The 17690-nt window shown below is 42.4% G+C and overlaps 1 protein-coding gene across 1 annotated transcript in view; it reads left to right on the forward strand.

The window, feature by feature from the left end:
• The first annotated feature begins 3257 nt into the window (after positions 1-3257).
• Positions 3258-17690, forward strand: part of CCDC147 (coiled-coil domain containing 147) — a 153675-nt gene continuing 139242 nt past the window's right edge. The window contains exons 1-5 of the mRNA XM_006831481.1: positions 3258-3337; positions 8682-8963; positions 12069-12217; positions 16046-16202; positions 17059-17253. Of these exons, the coding sequence (XP_006831544.1) occupies positions 3329-3337; positions 8682-8963; positions 12069-12217; positions 16046-16202; positions 17059-17253 (792 nt within the window). The 5' untranslated portion in view covers positions 3258-3328. The remainder of the gene's footprint in view (positions 3338-8681; positions 8964-12068; positions 12218-16045; positions 16203-17058; positions 17254-17690) is intronic.

The following is a 17690-nucleotide window of genomic DNA, read 5'->3' on the forward strand; positions in this document are numbered from 1 at the left end:
TGAGGGAAGGATGGACGAGTGTTAGCCAGGTGAAGAGGGAGGGTGGAGTATTGCAGACACATTGGTTTGAAGTCCAGGCAGTGAGAAGGAACATGATATAGTTATGGAGCTGAAAGAAACAGGTGTGGTGAGGAGAGAGTGGTGGGAGGAGGCATCCGAAAATCCAGAGGATTCCATCATTCAGGACAGTGAGTTTTAATACCAACATTTCAGTGCATATTTCATGCTGCCCTGGGCTGCTTTTCTTAGCCTTTTTTGGGGTAGAGTGGGGGATGCAGGAGGATGGTTGCATGCTTTACCTCTCTTTATGCCCCTCCCACCTAGCAGCCCTGATGGTGCAGTGGTTCAGCGCTCAGCAGCTAACCCAAAGGTTAGTGGTTCTCACCTACCAGCTGCTCCACAGGAGACAGGTGTGGCAATCTGCTTTGTAAAGATTGTTGTTGTTAAGTGCCACTGAGTCGGTTCCTACCACTCATAGCGACCCTGGATAGGATTTCCAAGAAGTGGCTGGTGAATTTGAACCACAGACCCTGTGGTCCAGTGCTTTATCCCACAGTGCTGCACCACTGGAAATCCTCTGGGACAGTTCTCCTCTGCCCCATGTAGTCACTCTAAGTTGGAATCTACTTGATGGCAACAGGTTTGGTTTGATTTGGTTTATGCTGCTTCAGGGCAGGGATCGTGTCTTCGGCTCCTTTTGTATTCTTCACAGTGCGCAACAGAGGGTTGGCATATGGTAGGCACTCAACAAATAAACAAAGTGAGTGTCATGAGAAATTAGAATAACAGAAGCATTTTTATACATCTAAGTTGAACCAGCTCCGTGCCACTTAACAACAAAGTAGAGAGTTGGTTCCATCTCTGGTTTTGGTTCTTGCAGAATTTCTAGACAATGAGGAGGGCGGCACCTATTAATATTCTTTTGGTAGTATGATGCCACCTAGTGATATTTTTCATTACAACCACAAAAGGGAGCCAAATGGTCAGTAAGTCTTCCATAGTTTGGAAAATTGGAACTCAAACATTTTCTTTTCATTGGCATAAATTAATTTGTCCAACTATCCATCCTGCCATTCACTCATTCACCGTTGTGGATGCCCACCTGCATCTCTTTCCTGTGAGCTGAACACATCATATGCTTTTCCGCCTTTCTTGCAACTCTCTGATTCCCCATATTAGGTCTTTCGGTCCTTGTATCATAAGCTCTCAGGCATCAGTGTCTAGCTTCCCTCTCTGGCCACATGACCCATCCTGACATTGTATTATGTCAGAACTAAATGTAGATGTTCCTTTCTCTCTTTCTCCCAATGCCAGATGGTGGCTGTGAAGGGCAGTGACTCGGCCTTTGTCAACTTAGTGATTTCTATGGCCAGCCTGTGCCTGCCATGTAGCAAGTGCTTAAAAAAAACCCAGTGTTTGCTGGATGGTATTTCTGTTACCTTGGCAGGCCACTTGCTTGTGAAATGATTCTTTTGGAGATCCCTAGGGACTGCGAAGGTGCATGGCCCATAATTGACACCAGTGCAAGGTGTGGATGACTAGGAACCACTAGGTCTTTCTCTATTGAGAAAGTTTCCTTTAGGAAACTTATGGCATCTCTCTGGATCATGGTGGTCCCACAAGCTGGTGGTCCCAACTTGTAACAGGTTTCCTGTAACATACAACGTCACCTCAGTTGAATTGCTACTCCCCGCTCCACCCCATTTCTATTGGCTTGGCTTACAGTTTAGTTTAGCCGGCTTCTCCAGCTCCATCTGCCACCTCTAAGACCACCTGCATTATAGCATCTCTGGGTAGATGAATTTGATAAAGGTTCATTCTAGTAGGCATAGCCTTCTAGGTTTATGATTTGGGTAGGAACTGATGAGGTTTCCTGCTTCCGCAGAGAGATTTACAGTATCAGAAATCCTGTGCAGGGTCGCCGAACCGATTTGAAAGCACTTAAAAATGATCCCTAAAGGAGTCCTGGTGTGGCGCTGTGGCTTAATGCACTGGATGGCATAATCCATGTGAACTACAAGGTCAGCGGTTCAAGCTCACCAGTCGCTCCTTGGAAACCCTATACAAGGTCATTATGGTTCAGAACCCACTTGATGGCACTTAACAAGAACAACAACAACAACAAAGTCTAATAGGACTCTGGGTGTGGTGCTGTAGGATCAGCATTGGACTTCAAACCACAAGATTAGTCGTTTGAACTCACCAGCCACTCCTCGGAAACCCGATACAGGGTCACTATGAGTCAGAATTGACTCGGTGACATTTCACAACAACAACAACGCTTAATGCCCTTATTAAAAATTAAAAATACACGAATAAAATGCTAAATATATTTAAAAAAATAACTGTCTATGCACAGTAATACCTATGGGGGTGGTCGTAGAGATGGGGACGAAAGGAGAAAATTAAGCAAGAGTGGGCTTTACATTTATGAATCAAAGAGTGCCATAACTTCAGCTGTCTGCACCTGAAGTCCAAAGAGGGCAGAAAAAGGAGCACCCGGAGAGTGGTTCTACAAGTCGTTCTCCTGAGCTCAGCACCCTATTTTCCTCACCACTCGGTTGGGAAGCCTTTCAAGGCAGGTTCTCCCTCTGTGTCTCTCACACAGTAGCTACTTCATAAGGGTTCCTTTGATCTAGTTGCTTTGATTCTCATACAGAATTCTCCGCCCCACATTGCCTTACAAGATCTATCTATCCATGGTAGTCAATTACAGGCTCCAACCTTCCCACCATTCTCCTTCCAGGACGCCTCTGCCTATTCGGTCCCGGCGCGCCCTTTCTCTTGGGTATTTCAATCTAGTGCGCACACCTAAAGACTCCTCCCAGCTTCTCAGAGGCACCACCTCCTTATTTTCCTGCCTATCCTTGTTCTGGTAGCGTAGTGGTTACGAACCGGGCTGCGAACCGTAAAGTCAGCGGTTCGAAACTACCAGCTGCTCCGCGGGAGAAAGATGAGGCGTTCCGCTCCTGTAAAGATTAACAGCCTCGGAAACCCTGTGCAGGGTCGCTATGAGTCGGAACCGACTCCACGGCACTTAACAACAACATCCTTGTTCAAGGGGACTTTTGCTGAATACCGCCCATATGCAGGCTTCAGACACTCCTCGCTCCGCCTCTTTCGAACGTCCACGAGTTCCCCTAGGGGCCTGGCAGTTGCCAGGCGACAGGAGGACGCGCCGAGCGCCGGGTTTCCGCCGGGCGGGGACTACGGATAACGTGGCGCTGTTTTAGACGCTGGGGATAGTGTACAGCCTCTTCCCCCAGCCTCCGGTCCAGGTTCTGCGATCTCCACAGCAGTCTCTGAGGCCGCCCCAGAGAGCATCAGGATGGCCGAGGTCAGGCGTCTGCTCCCCTCTCTCTGTTGCTTCTCACTCGCCCTTCCCTACTGTACTTTATTCACCCCCACCACATCTACTGATTCCAAGATTTCCCTCATCAATAGCCATCCTCCCCTCTTCCAGTCGACTCTGCCTCGAATTACCTCTTGACTCTTCTTCCATTCTGTGGACAAACCCCCATCCTCTCCTCTCCCCCTTTTAAACTGGCCACGTGCTAGGTGCTGTGGAAATTCATGAATTCACAGACTCACACAAGGCATGCACTCACCGCTAAATTTTGAGCCATCTGATGATGCCACAAGAGAGATGCAAATAGAAATATTGAAGACGTTTCAGCTAAGCGTTTCTAGAAGATGCCACCAGTCACCCCCATTCACTGACCCTGTCCACCCTGATTCCCTATCATCTGATCACCCCACCACACATCTTCATTAAAGCCCTTCAGCCAGTACCACTGCCCCTTCACTCACTGATTCCTGTGGCATTATCTTGCAGTCTACATTTGTTCCTTCATATATTGTACCACCCCATTTTCAACCTCACTAATGAGGGGGCATTCCTGCAATCCTTACATGACCCTGGTCTGTCCATTATAACCCCCAAAATTTTAGGTGCCTGTTGTTCACAGCCTCCATCCATGTCTAGCCTGCCTTCACATGGCTTTACCCGAATCTGTCCTTTTTCATCACAGCCTCCCTGCTCCTTACCCTCCACCTCCCCATTATGGTCAGTCCCAGCCAGGACCAACTACATAACGTGCAGGGTCTAGTGCAAAATTTAAATGTGGAACCAATTGAACAAAAATTATTAAGACAGTAGAGTGTTAAGCCAAGGGCAGGACCCATCTCAACATATTGCCCTGTGTGATTGTGCAGGTCACATTCATGATGCTGGCTCTGGTCCCAGCTTCTCACACTAGCCCCATAACCCTAGTCCCCTATTCTAGTTCATCGTCTTGTCTCCTCCATATCACTCACATCCCATCATCCCCTATCTTCCATTTCCAGTTTCCCTTTATTGGTTCCATCTTCCTGTGGTCAATAGGCTTTCCTCTCGTATCATCCAGCCCCCTTTACTCCCTCCATCACTGTCTGCCTAGGGCATCGTGCTCCTGTGATCCTATTACTTGCTGCCATTACCCACACTCACCCATATCTCTTTCCTTCACGTTTCTTTTTCTACTTCCTGCTAGATCTCCTTCATTTTCTCTTTGTTTGTTTTGAGTATTTCCTCCCTTTCTCTCCAACTAGACATCATCTTGGTTTATCTCATTCTTTATTCCCCATCCATAAACTCCCAATACCAATTCTATGAGTTAATCATTTCCCATTCTACCTTTCCTTTCAATATCTTTTCTCATTTTTTCCTTTCTCCTATTTTTCTTCTTACTTGATCTCAATTAAACTTTCTTCTCTTCTGCTGTCACAAGCCTCTATTTCCTCTCTGGTTTCTTTCATTGCAGCTCATTTCCCCCTTTTCTCTTTCCTTCTCCCCATTAAGTTGGTATCCTCAACACCTAGAACAGTGCCTGGCACATAAAAAACACTCAGTAGATAAGGAGCTCTGGTAGCATAGTGGATTATTAACTGGGCTGCTAACCGCAAGGTCAGTAGTTCGAATCTACCAGCTGCTCTGCTGGAATAAGATGAGGCTTTCTGCTCCCATAAAGATTTATAGCCTCAGAAACCCTATGCAGGGTCGCTGTGAGTTGGAGCTGACTCCCCGGCACATGACTACCACCACCAGATAAGTGATGAAGGAATGCTGTATCACAGCTCCTATCTGATTAGCTGAAGCTGTTTTGAAACGTGCTGCTATGGGCTATCCTGGTATAGATACAAACTATCTATTGGTCACAGCTAAGAGATCCTGGTGTGGTACTGGAGGATAAGCACTGTACCACAGGTCGTTTGAACTGCAAGGTCGGAGGTTCAAACTCACCAGTAGCTCCTTGGAAACCCTATACAAGGTTGCTAGGAGTTGGAACCAACTTGACAGCATTTAACAACAATAGGTGTGGTGCTGTAGGATAAGCACTGGACTACAAACCACAAAGTTGACAGTTCAAAACCACCAGCTACTCCTTGGAAACCCTATGCAGGGTTGCTGTGAGTTGGAATTGACCAACAATAAGAGACTATTTTGCTTTCCTGTTAATAGTTGTTGTTAAGTACCGTGGAATTGGTTCCGACTCATAGCGACCCTGCACAGGGTTTCCAAGGCTATAAATCTTTACAGGAGCAGAAAAAGTCCTCTTTCTCCTGCGGAACAGCTGGTAGTTTAGAACTGCCGACCTTGAGGTTAGCAGCCCGATTCGTAACCATTACACTACCAGAGCTCCTTCCTGTTAATAGTAGTATATGTTAAGTTACTACCAATCTGAGCAAATCTCTTCTGTTTAGAGAAGTTTCTTGAAAACTTTCCTATTTTGGATACATTTCCATTCCTGTGGTAAGTGCCAAGTATTCAGGGAACACCTGCTTACACACAAATCAGTAGGCTGGCAAGGAAATGTTGACGTTCATACCATTTACAGGGATGAAACTGAGAACATGGCCATGATCAATTTCTGTGTGCTTATATTTAGTAGCAACAAGAGGAAAGAAAGCTCAGCCTACAGTAGCAGTGGATTTCCTGAATGTGATTTTGCTCCTTTGGGGGATGATGGCTACATTGCAATTATCTGCTTTTAGTCAGGAAGAAAAGCCTCCTTTTAGTTCAAAATTAGTACTAATGTTGTTATCCGAAATGGTGTAGATATGCTTGTGATGCCACATCTATTTTAGGGATAATCTCCAAAGACTGCATTTTGTTTGCATCTCATCTTTAGAGATTTAATTAACAGTACAAATGTTTTTGAAAAAAAAAAAAAATGTAGACTTGTCAAAACAGACGGTAAACTAGACTATTTACCCAGAATCTTCAAGAGAGAATTAGAATTTCACTCTATTTTGAAATTGTCTCAGTTGGTTTCTTTGATTAGCAGTAGAGTTTTGATGCCAAAGTTCTGTGTGCATGAGTGTAGAATATCAAAACACAAGTGAGACCTTAAAAGTCTTGCAGTTTTTGGCTCAGAAATTTTGGGTGGTGGTTTGTGGCCTACAGAACAATGTATTCTGTATTCTGGAAAATGCCATTCATGGATTTTTTAGTCTGTCCCTAACTCTGTGTTTTTTAGCCAACTTGAGCTTCTTAGCCAATTTCATAAGCCAGAAACTTGCTAGACACTGGGTCTTTGCTCAGAGTTTGCTCTGCTGGGACGTCCTCTCTCCCCAGATCAATCTGTGAAAATTCCACTCTTCATTCAGGCCCTGCTCAAATGCCACCTGCATTATGAAATTTGCTTTAATTCTTGTTTTTGAGAGTAAGTTCTCTTCTTGTGCATTCACGTAGAACTTTAAATTTACTTATGTTGTTGGTGATAGGTGCTGGTGAGTTGGTTCTGACTCACAGGGACTCTGTGTACGCCCGAACAAAGCACTGCTCAGTCCTGCATCCTCCTCACAATCCCTGCGATCGTTGCAGCCACTGTGTCAATGTATCTTGTTGAAGGTCTTCTACTTTTTTGCTGACTTCCTATTTTATCAAACATTATGTCCTTCTCCAGGGACTAGTCCATCCTGATAATATGTCCAGAGTATGTGAGATGAAATCTTGCTCTCATGGTTTATAAGGACCTTTCTGACTGTACTTCCTCCAAGATAGATTTATTCATTCTTCTGGCAGTCCATGGGACTTTTGATATTCTTTGCTAATATCATAGTCCAAAAGCATCAGTTCTTTTGTCTTCCTTACTCATTGTCCAGCTTTCACATTTGTATAAGGTGATTGAAAATACCAAGGCTTGGTCAGAGGCAACTTAGTCCCCAAAGTGCCATCTTTCATTTATGGCCAATATCAAACCCTCATTATCTGCATACATACCTCATCAGCTGCTGGAGTCTAACTCTCCTTACCTTGGCATCTTCTATAGGTGCCACCACAGAACTTATATATAGTTGTTGTTGTTGTTAAGTGCTGTCGAGTCGATTCTGACACATAGCGACCCTGTGTAGGGTTTCCAAGGAGCAGCTGGTGAACTTGAACTGCAAACCTTGCAGTTCAAATGACTTTGCAGTCTGGTGCATTAACCCACAGCACCACACCAAGACTCATATTATATATATATGTGTGTGTGTGTGTGTGTGTGTATGTGTGTGTATGTGTATATCTGTGTGTATATATATTATATATATGTGTATAGGCTTTCTACTCCCGTAAAGATTTACACCCTCGGAAACCCTGTACAGGGTCGCTATGGGTCGGACCCGACTCGATGGCACTTAACAACAACAACAACAATATGTATAGTAGGGGGTCAGTAAATACTGAATGAATGAATGAATATGTTAGCTGTATCCATTATTATTGTACTATATTTAACAAGAATTAGGGAAATAAGAATTCCTATGCAACTATGTAATCCCTGGCCTTGAATTTAAGACTTACTTTAATTACAAATATATTTATATTTTTAGATAAATTTTTGTTTCCTCAGTTAATCATGCAAAGGAGTCCCAGGGTGGTGCAAACATTTAAGCACTCAGCTAATAACTCGCAGTTTGCTGGTTTGACTCCATCCAATGGTACCTTCAAAGAAAGACCAGGCAATCTTCCTCTCAAAGATCCGGCTATTGAAGACCTTATGGAACACAGTTCTACTCTGAAAAACACTGGGTTGATAGCATGAGTTGATATCAGTTTTGTGAAAAAAAAAAAAAAAAAAGACAAAACCAACAAACTTTTTTCCCGTTTTCAATCATGGAAAGCAAATTTCGAAAAGTCCATGAACATTGCACAAAGGATATTTTAATATACTTGTGGGGATGACCTTGCCTGATTGTTTCTTAAGGGCTAAGAGTGGTGGCATCTCTGTTAGGAGACTATGCCGTAGTTCTGGTAGGTTCATGATTTCCCTGCATCTGCCCTTAGCATGTCATGGCTATGTCTTGTTGTCCTCAGGGAAGTAAGAAGCAGAATGCAATGAATAGAGACTAGAGCTTGCAATAATTCTGAAAGCTGTCATTTATTGACTACCTACTGTTTGCCAGATACTTGGGTAAATCCTTAACCTGGGTTATTATCCCATTAACATAATCCTCAATAATTCTATGAGGTGGGAAATGTTATTATTCTAAGTATTACTTGTTAGTGTATCACTTTGTTTACAAGGAACCTTCCTCACCCCACAGCCTTAAAATCTTCTTTCTTATCTTTCATTCATGGAGTATGGGTAGCAATTTCTTAATAGTAATGGTGTGAAAGTCGGAATACCCATTCCCATATTTGTTCTTTTGTATAGGAAAAGAATGAAAAACTAGTGCTGGAAGAAACTGCATTTGAAGAAATCGAAAGGGATTTTCAGGAGGTTCTCAATGAACTCTCAGGAGACAAAAGTTTGGAGAAATTTAGGATTGAATATGAGAAGCTTCATGCTGTAATGAAAAGGTCATATGACAACGAAAGGCGGCTGATGGCCAAATGCAGAGAGCTAAATGCGGAGATTGTGGTGAATTCTGCGAAGGTCGCCACTGCCCTGAAACTCTCTCAGGATGACCAGACCACCATTGCATCCCTGAAGAAGGTCAGTCAGTGATCTTCTAGAAACAAAACCATGAGAGCTGTGTTCAATGCTTGCTGTGTTTAAAACATCAGACTTTCATTATATGGGCAGCTCTGGGCTGGGAGTAAATGAGTGACTAAGGAAACATTTACTTGATTTATATATTCATTAAGCCCAGGGAATAATGTTCGTTTTCAAAAGAAAATAATTAGCCTGTATGAATTTCATCTTGCAGAAAATAATGTAGAACTTTCCTGGCTTGGTTTCTGGGAAATAATAGGTTAGCAAAAGGAATTACAGATAAGTAAATGCAGAATTAAGAATCTCAAGATGTTTGAGATGAGTAATTAAATATTGTGTGATAATAAGCTGTTAAAGATATTTTCACAATTTCTACCTTTTCTAAAGGTTTGTTGTTGTTATGTGCCGTGGAGTCAGTTCCGACTCATAGGGACCCTATACAGGGTTTCCGAGGCTGTAAATCTTTATGGGAGCAGAAAGCCTCATCTTTCTCCCGCGGAGCAGCTGGTAGTTTCGAACTGCTGACCCTGAGTATAGCAGCCCGATTCGTAAAAACTACACTACCAGAGCTCCTTTTCTAAAGTTTTGTTGTTGTTGTTGTTAAGTGCCGTCAAGTTAGTTCCGACTCGTAGCGACCCTGCACAGGGTTTCCGAGTAGAACGCCTCATCTTTCTCCCAAGGAGCAGCTGGTAGTTTCAAACTGCTAACCTTGCAGTTCGCAGCCCGATTCGTAACCACTGGGGGGCGGGGGTTAATTTGAGAATTCCCTGATAATAATTTTCATGATGTTTCTTCCCTTGCTTTTCCCTTGTTCCTTCCAATTCCTCCTAATAGAACACCAGGGGTTCAGTCTGGGGGACAGGAACAAATGTGGCTTTATTTTACATTTTATTTTTTCACCTTTCAGTATCCTGTATTATTTTGAAAGTAAACTGATTAAAAATGTTCCTGGTCAGTGTCAAGGTGACAAGAGGTTGAGACATTTTAACTTACAATTAAAACCTTAGTTACAAGAGATTATTTATAACATTTTTAGAGAATTCCCTTGACAGCGTATAATTAGGTGTCACCCAATTCATATTAATTTCCAAGACCAGTACAGAACCTGACTTACCTATTTGTGGTGCTGTATGATCGGCGCTGGATTGCAAACCACAAGGTCAGCAGTTCAAACTCACGAGCTGCGCCTCAGAAAGCCTGCACAGGGTTGTTATGAGCTGGAAGACACTTGGCAGCACTTCACAACAGTAACAAGATTCTTAAGAACCACTTTTCCTTTTCTAGTGCCAAGTTTTTATATTGTCATTTTCTTCTTCTTGCTGAAAAACAAAAACAAAGGCCCAAACAATGTAAGATTACAATTCATTTTATGATGGTGAATAAAACCAAACACTTCATTTTAAATTGAAAATCCAGAAATAGAAATCATGAATTGATCAAAATCTAATTGGTAAAGTTTGGTTTGGACCAAACTTCATATAATCCTATTTTCATTTAAATAAGCTTCATTTTTTTTTTTCCTTCTGGAAATAGCACAAATCATCACTGCAGAAGATCATTGCCCACAAACTGGCTTTTTGCTTCAAACCACTAAACGCTGTAGTTTCCTAAGAGACAGCTCTCACTCATGTAAATAGAGAACACAGATTTAGTGAATTCCATGAAATACTCTGTTTGACTCATTTTACTTCATGTGAATGTAAAGACATACTATTTTACATAAACCTTATAGGTTTGTACCTGTATAAGAGATTCACATTTCACTTGAAAGCATTTGGCATTAAGTGATGGTATAAACTTCAAGGCTGTTGTACTACTTACAGTGGTTGCTTGCTGACTCAGTTGGCTATATTTTACTTTTCAATATCTCTTTTAATATTCTATATTGCATTTCATAATAGAAAGGAGTCCAAAACTGCATACACCATTGTTTCCATTCTCTGCTATGGGTTTTATTTTTCCTCTATAAGCATTGGGTGAGAATTCTTGGGCCTGGGTTTCTGGAAATGGGAATTACCCAGGTTGTTGTCTTAGGCTGTGTCCTCTAGAGAAGTCAAACCAGTGAAGCTTATTTATGTATATACAAAGAGAGGTTTATATCAAGGGATTGGCTCACATAATTGTAGCGGTGGTTAGTCCCATGTCCCTGGGTTAGATGTCTACCTGGAGGCTTTAGACCTGTGTAGCTACAGAGCTGATGAACCAAGATTGGCAGGTCAGATGGCAGGCAGGCAGACAGATCCAGCAGGTAAGAAGGCAGGCTTCTGATGTCTCCCAGGATCAGTAGGTAATAGAGCAGGCTACTGTCTCAAGCCTAAGGACCGGAGATTGAAGGATGATCTAGATATAAGATCCGGATCTGGTAGAGAGCAAGCAAGCCTTGCCTGAGTGTCCAATATATTGGAAGCAGGCCACACCTTCTCAGGAAGCCTCTCTTCAGTTGATTGACTGCTCATAGAATAGAGTTGATTACATTGTATTAGATCTCATCATGAGAGATAACTACATCTCAAGTGCCAAACCATTAAAAACCCTTGCCCAGTCAAGACGCCACAAAACCTTAACTATCATAATTGTTGTACACAGTTACAGAGAGGGTCATGTTGCTCTGGATTGCTCTAAAGCTCACATCTAGAAGCTTACTAGGGATACAAGAACAAAATATACATTTTAAAATTTAGAATATATCAATAACTTAATATTTAGGACTTGGATCTATGAACATTCCTTAGGTGGCAAGGCTTTTTTTCCCCCTATAAAACATCGGAACTAGGAAAGCACATGAATTCTTATTTTCATTTTGCAAGCCTATATTAACATGTCTGTTAGAAACTGTCACCCTAGTTATACAGTATGGGAACCTTGTAGCTCAACCTTCTATACAAGAAAAAATACCCTTTGTCAGTCTACTTCCTTAAGTGTACTGTTCAGTGTTGACCAGCTCATGTTAAACAATTCAGTAAGTCAATGTGAATTTCATGTCTCATATAGTTTTTCCCCCTATACATAGCTGCTGTGTTACAGTCATGATATTCTGTTTAGTCAGTGTATCTTGAATTGGATCCCAGTTTGGGTTTTCTCACTGATGTCCTGTGGCCCCTGTAGGAAATTGAAAAGGCCTGGAAGATGGTGGACTCAGCCTATGATAAGGAGCAGAAGGCAAAGGAGACGATTCTTGCATTGAAAGAGGAAATAGTGAACTTGACCAAGCTAGTTGAGCAAGGATCTGGACTGTCCATGGACCAGGATAGCAAGTAGGTCCTAGACTTTTTGACGTTGAACTTGGCAGAGGCCTCCTTCTGCAATGGAGAGCTTGAGGTTTGCCAGCGTCCTCTTAAATGTTCTGTGATACAAGACTCTTCCATGATGGGTTTCTGGTGATTGTTTTCTGTTTATTGCTCGTTTTTCTTTTTAATACTCCCTTTATACACACCCAAGAGCTTCTAATTTGTGGGAATATTAAAATTCTGGGTCTGAGAGAATCAATAGTATGGTCTTAAAATGAGTCAAGATTTCTTTCTCTTGTGTAGACTGGAACAGACTGTCTTCTGTTCAGACTCTCAGCTCTTCGCATACACTCTCCATGATCAATTGGATCACCATCCTCCCTATCCATTTCGGATCAGCACCAGAAAACAGAATTGCTCTCTACCTCTGCCATTCCCTGATTCCTGAAAGCTAAGTGCTATTGGCTCGGTCTTTGACATCTCACTTGGGTCTTTCCATTCTCCTGTCCACAGTGGTACTGCCTTAAATTATGCCCTTTGTTTTCTTCTGGATTTGGCAGTAGCCTTCTACCTGCTCTCCCTGCCCCTCTTTATTCCATCCTTCACATTGCTTTTGAAACACACACTTGCATGTACCCACTACCAGCATAAACACCTTTAATAGCTATCCAGGGCCAAGGGATAAAGTCCAAACTTTTGAGCTTGTCTTTCAGTGGCCTTCGTAGGTCGGCCCCAACCAGCCTCTCTAGCCTTATTTCAATCTCTATCATACTTGCTCTTGCCTTCACACTTCTGCACATGCTGCTTTCTATGTCTTGAATGCCTTTTATTACCTCCACACAGTAAGGAGTGTTGCGGACTCCTGCTGTGGTACTGTAGGATAAGTGCCAGACTGCGAATCACAAGGTCAGTGATACTCTATACAGGGTCGCTTCACACTTAACAACAACAACCACACCGTAAGCTCCTATGCATCCAGTGGCATTTCCAACACCACCTTAACTTCACCACCATCAGCAATTGTGTTCCAACCTTGCCTGTCCAAGTCTCTGTCTGCGACTACCCTGACGACTGGGCAGAAAGAGTCACTGCACTCTGTTTCCATAGGACCTGACACTTACCTCTAGAATGGAACTGGTCACGTTGTATTACAATGATTACTTGACATGTTTCTTTACCCATCAGGCTATGACTTCTTAAAGGAAGACACTTTTATCTGTCTAGCATTGTGCAGGGCATGCAAAGCAATGAATAAAGTAATGGATCAGGAATGAGCATTCACAGCCTTGGGCATCCTTGTTGTTAAGTGTCATTGAGTCAGTTCTGACTCATAGTGACCCTGTACAGGGTTTACAAGGAGCAGCTCTTGAGTTTGAACTGCTGACCTTGCAGTAGAGTGCTTTATTCCGCACTGCCACACCAGGACTCCTTAACCAAATCTAAATTCTCTCTAGGCTGCTTATGCTTTTTATATACACGTATCCGACTTTGATCAATAGCACAGCTGTTGGGGAAAAGGAAGAAGAGGAAACAAACCAGAAAATGTGGTCCCTGTAATAATGGACTCCATCTTCTTATTAAGGATGACACTGGGAAGACCAGAAATTCCAGGGCACTTAATTGTGCACATGCAGAACCTGCTCATAGAACAAGAGACAGCCATTGTAACAGAATAAGGAGATGCTGCATGTTTTAAAATCAGGAACAGTGTGCCTCAGGGTTGTAGCCTGTCACCATATTTATTCAGTCTGCATGCTGATCAAGTAATCTGGGAAAACGAACCAGATGAAGAAAAATAAGACATCAGGATTAAAGAAAGGCTCACAAACAACCTGCAATATGGAGATGACACAACCTTGCTTGCTGAAAGATGAGAGGGCTTGAAGCATTTGTTGATTACAACTTTCAGTATGGTTTATATCTCAACATAAACGAAACAGAAATCTTCACAACAACATCATGGGGTGAATGAAGAAATAATTGAAGTTGTCAAGGATTTCATTTTCCTTGGACCCACAATCAATGCTCATAGAAGCAAGCAGTCAAGAAATCAAAGGACATATTGTGTTGGACAAATCTGCTGCAAAAAGACCTCTGTAAAGTGTCAAAGTGGAAAGATGTCAGTCTGAGGAGTAAAGTGTGCCTGACCCAAGCCATGGTATTTTCAGTCACCTCATATGCATGTGAAAGCTGAACAATGAATAAGGAAGACCAGAGAAGACTTGATGCCTTTGAATTAAGGTGTTGGTGGAGAATATTGAAAGTACCAAGAACTACCAGAAGAACAAACAAATCTGTCTTGGAAGAAGTACATCTAGAATGCTCCTTAAAAGTGAGGATGAGGAGACCTTGTCTCACATACTTTGGATATGTTATCAAGAGTTATCTGGAAGAGGACATCATGCTTGGTGAAGTAGAGGACACAGTGATAACAATGGTCTCAAACACAACGAATGTGAGGATGGTGTCGGCCCGGGCAGTATTTCCATCTGTTTGCATGAGGCTGCTGTGAGGTGGAGCTGCTTGACACCATCTAACAATAAATCTTATTAAAGATGTCAAACACATTCACATCAACGAAGCAAGAGCCCTGTTGTGGTGCTGCAGGTTAATGCACTGGGCTGCAAGGTCGGCAGTTTGAACCGCAAGGTCGGCAGTTCCAGCTCACCAGTCTCTCTTCAGAAACCCTTTGCAGAGTTGCTATTTATAGTAACTATGAGCCAGAACCAACTCTTCGGCTTTAACAAGAATAGTGTGAGGCAACTATTTCAGATAACAGGTGTTCTGTCGAGCATTGAATGAGGTAAGGAGAACCAAAGAAACCATCCACCTCAGAATTATAACTTGGATAATGTGCTCAAGTCTAGCGGTTTATCTTTCAAATAACCTTAGAATTTGAGGGTTTGTTTCTGGGGAAGAAGAGCTTGAGTGAGGTTTGGAAGGTTCCTTATTAAACATTTATGTTGTATCAAAGTTGTTGGTAAGTAAACACTGTCAAATTACTGTGATTTGAACAGTTGTTTGATGGCTGTCAGCTGCAAGTCTGGAATGCAAACTCTCTTCTGCTTTCTCAGCTCTAAATGGTTTGCTTTGCACTAGATTAATTCTGCTACTGAGGTCATTTTTCTACTCTCAAACTGCTAATTCTTCAGAAAGTCAAGCCAAATAATGCCATGGCTTTTGAAATATGTGGTAACTGGTTTACAGTTCAAATACATGATGTTTATCACACACCTTCCAAAAAATGACATCATGAATGCTTTTCCAAATCTTCTTGGGAACATTTTATCTAGGTTGAATTCCTTTGGGAGAATGGATCTCTTTGGGTGAATGGAGAGAACACTTGGAGTGTATATTATTTACTTATGTTTAGGATTCATTCTAGTCTTTATAACCATGATCATAGCCCTCCAGTGGATATATTAAATAATCTCCTAAATTAACATCTTAGGTTAATTGTAAGTGTTGGTGGTAATAGTAATATAGGCTTGTCACAAGTTCAAATAATAAAGAGGTGTGGAAAGTAAGAACTAAAAATCATCCATGAACTCCTCCGCCCTAATTTCTACTCCTTAGATACCTTATTTTTCTGGACTTCTACACACACACACACTCACACCCAAAGAGCACTTCATTTTCTTAAAAATAAAAACAGGATATTCGACAAGTTATTATTGGAACTTCTTTTCAGTGAGCATATCGCTAACCAGCAACTCAGATCAGGGTAAAGGCCTTCCTATTTAATTAATCTCTTTAATGAATAGTGTTCCTTGTTGATCTGCAGTCTTCCCCATGAAACTGAGCACACAGGATAAGAAGGCCCCTTCTTAATCAGAATGTTTTCCCCTTTTTTAGCATCCGAGATTTACTGAAGTTCAAAGAAGAAGTAACTAAGGAGCGGGACCAGCTTTTGACAGAAGTGGTGAAACTACGAGAGTCTTTAGCTCAGATTACCATGCAGCAACAAGAAATGGAGCGATCAAGAGAAGAGGCAGAGCAAGCCATCAGTCAGGTCTGCTTAACCAGGGAGCACACGATGAAGGAATATTACCTTCCTGAAGGACGCTTTGTCCTTGCTCAGGCTTCCTTCCTTCTTGGTCCTCTCTCAGATTTACCTCTTTATGCCCAAGTGAAGCATCATCCACTGTTGTACCTACGTATCTGGTTTGTTCCTGCCAGGGAAGTTTACTTTCTAAATTTTCTGTCTGAGAAGTGGTTAAGGTAGGCTATTGCGCAGAAGGTGCCTCCTATGAAGGCAAGGAGACCCTGCATCTAGAGATGATGGAAGTAGTTCCTTTGGCCTTTCTCCTACATAAGAAAGACACCTAGTTGAGTCCATCTGAAGATATTTACATAAAGTCAGGAGCCAATTCGAAAATAACAGGACAGTCTCCAGGATAGAACCTGAGATTTCCTTGATCGTGCCATTGAAAGAGAAAGACTTTCCTTAGAATTTGAACATCATGATAAAACTGTAGTGCTTTGCTTAGGTTCATGTGAAACACAATTTCATATTAGGACAACTGGCTGCATTTTACTTAGTCTCTGTTGATGGAGAATTGGATGGATTATTTCTTGTTTAACTTCCTTAAAGCTTTGGGCTTACATATTTAATAATACCATCCTTTGTTTACTTATCCTCCACTATTAAGGTGGGTATTTGGTATCTAAACCCTGATAAACAACACAGAACTGTCTGTGGCCTTGAAAAGTTTGAAAATGGTACTTCAAGGTGATTGTCATATAGGGCTCATCCTGCTCCCTAGTGACCGTCCTAGTGATGAAAGGCCTGAGAGCAAGGGAATCTAGCCCTGCTGCAGGCAGGGAGAGGTCCATTTCTTCCTTCTTTCTTCTTTCTGTGACCTTAGTTCCAACAGGAAATCCAACAACGCCAGAATGAAGCTTCGCGAGAGTCTCGGAAGAAGGAAAAACTAGAGAAAGAGCTCAAACAGATACAGACGGACATGGACACCAAGCAGTCGGAAATCAAGGCTCTCCAGCAGTATGTGCAGAAAAGCAAGGAGGAGCTGCAGAAACTGGAGCAGCAGCTAAAGGAGCAGAAGGTGCACTGGGTGGTTTTCAGTTATCTAGGGAACACAGACATTCCTGTGGTTTGAGCCCTTCTTAGCGTTTTGAATCTCTGAAAAACATCAGATTCCCCTCACTACTGATGTTGGTAACATGACACCCATTGCTGTATTTTGTCTTTGGTTCTTAGAGGTAGATATGCTCTCCTTTACCTCCCACTCCATCAGGTAAATTCATTTCTTTTAACCTTCTATGTTGTTGTTGTTAGGTGCCATCGAGTTGGTACCGACTCATAGTGACCTTATGCACAGCAGAACGAAACACTGCGCGATCCTAGGCCAACCTCACAATTGTTGGCACGCTTGAGTCCATCAGTGCTGCCACTTGGCCAATCCATCTCGTTGGGGGTCTTCCTCTTCCTCTCTGACCCTCTACCTTACCAAACATGATGCCCTTCTCCAGCGACTGTTCC

The sequence above is a fragment of the Chrysochloris asiatica genome, unplaced genomic scaffold (assembly GCF_000296735.1).
Source record: "Chrysochloris asiatica unplaced genomic scaffold, ChrAsi1.0 scaffold00003, whole genome shotgun sequence".
Classification (NCBI taxonomy): domain Eukaryota; kingdom Metazoa; phylum Chordata; class Mammalia; order Afrosoricida; family Chrysochloridae; genus Chrysochloris; species Chrysochloris asiatica.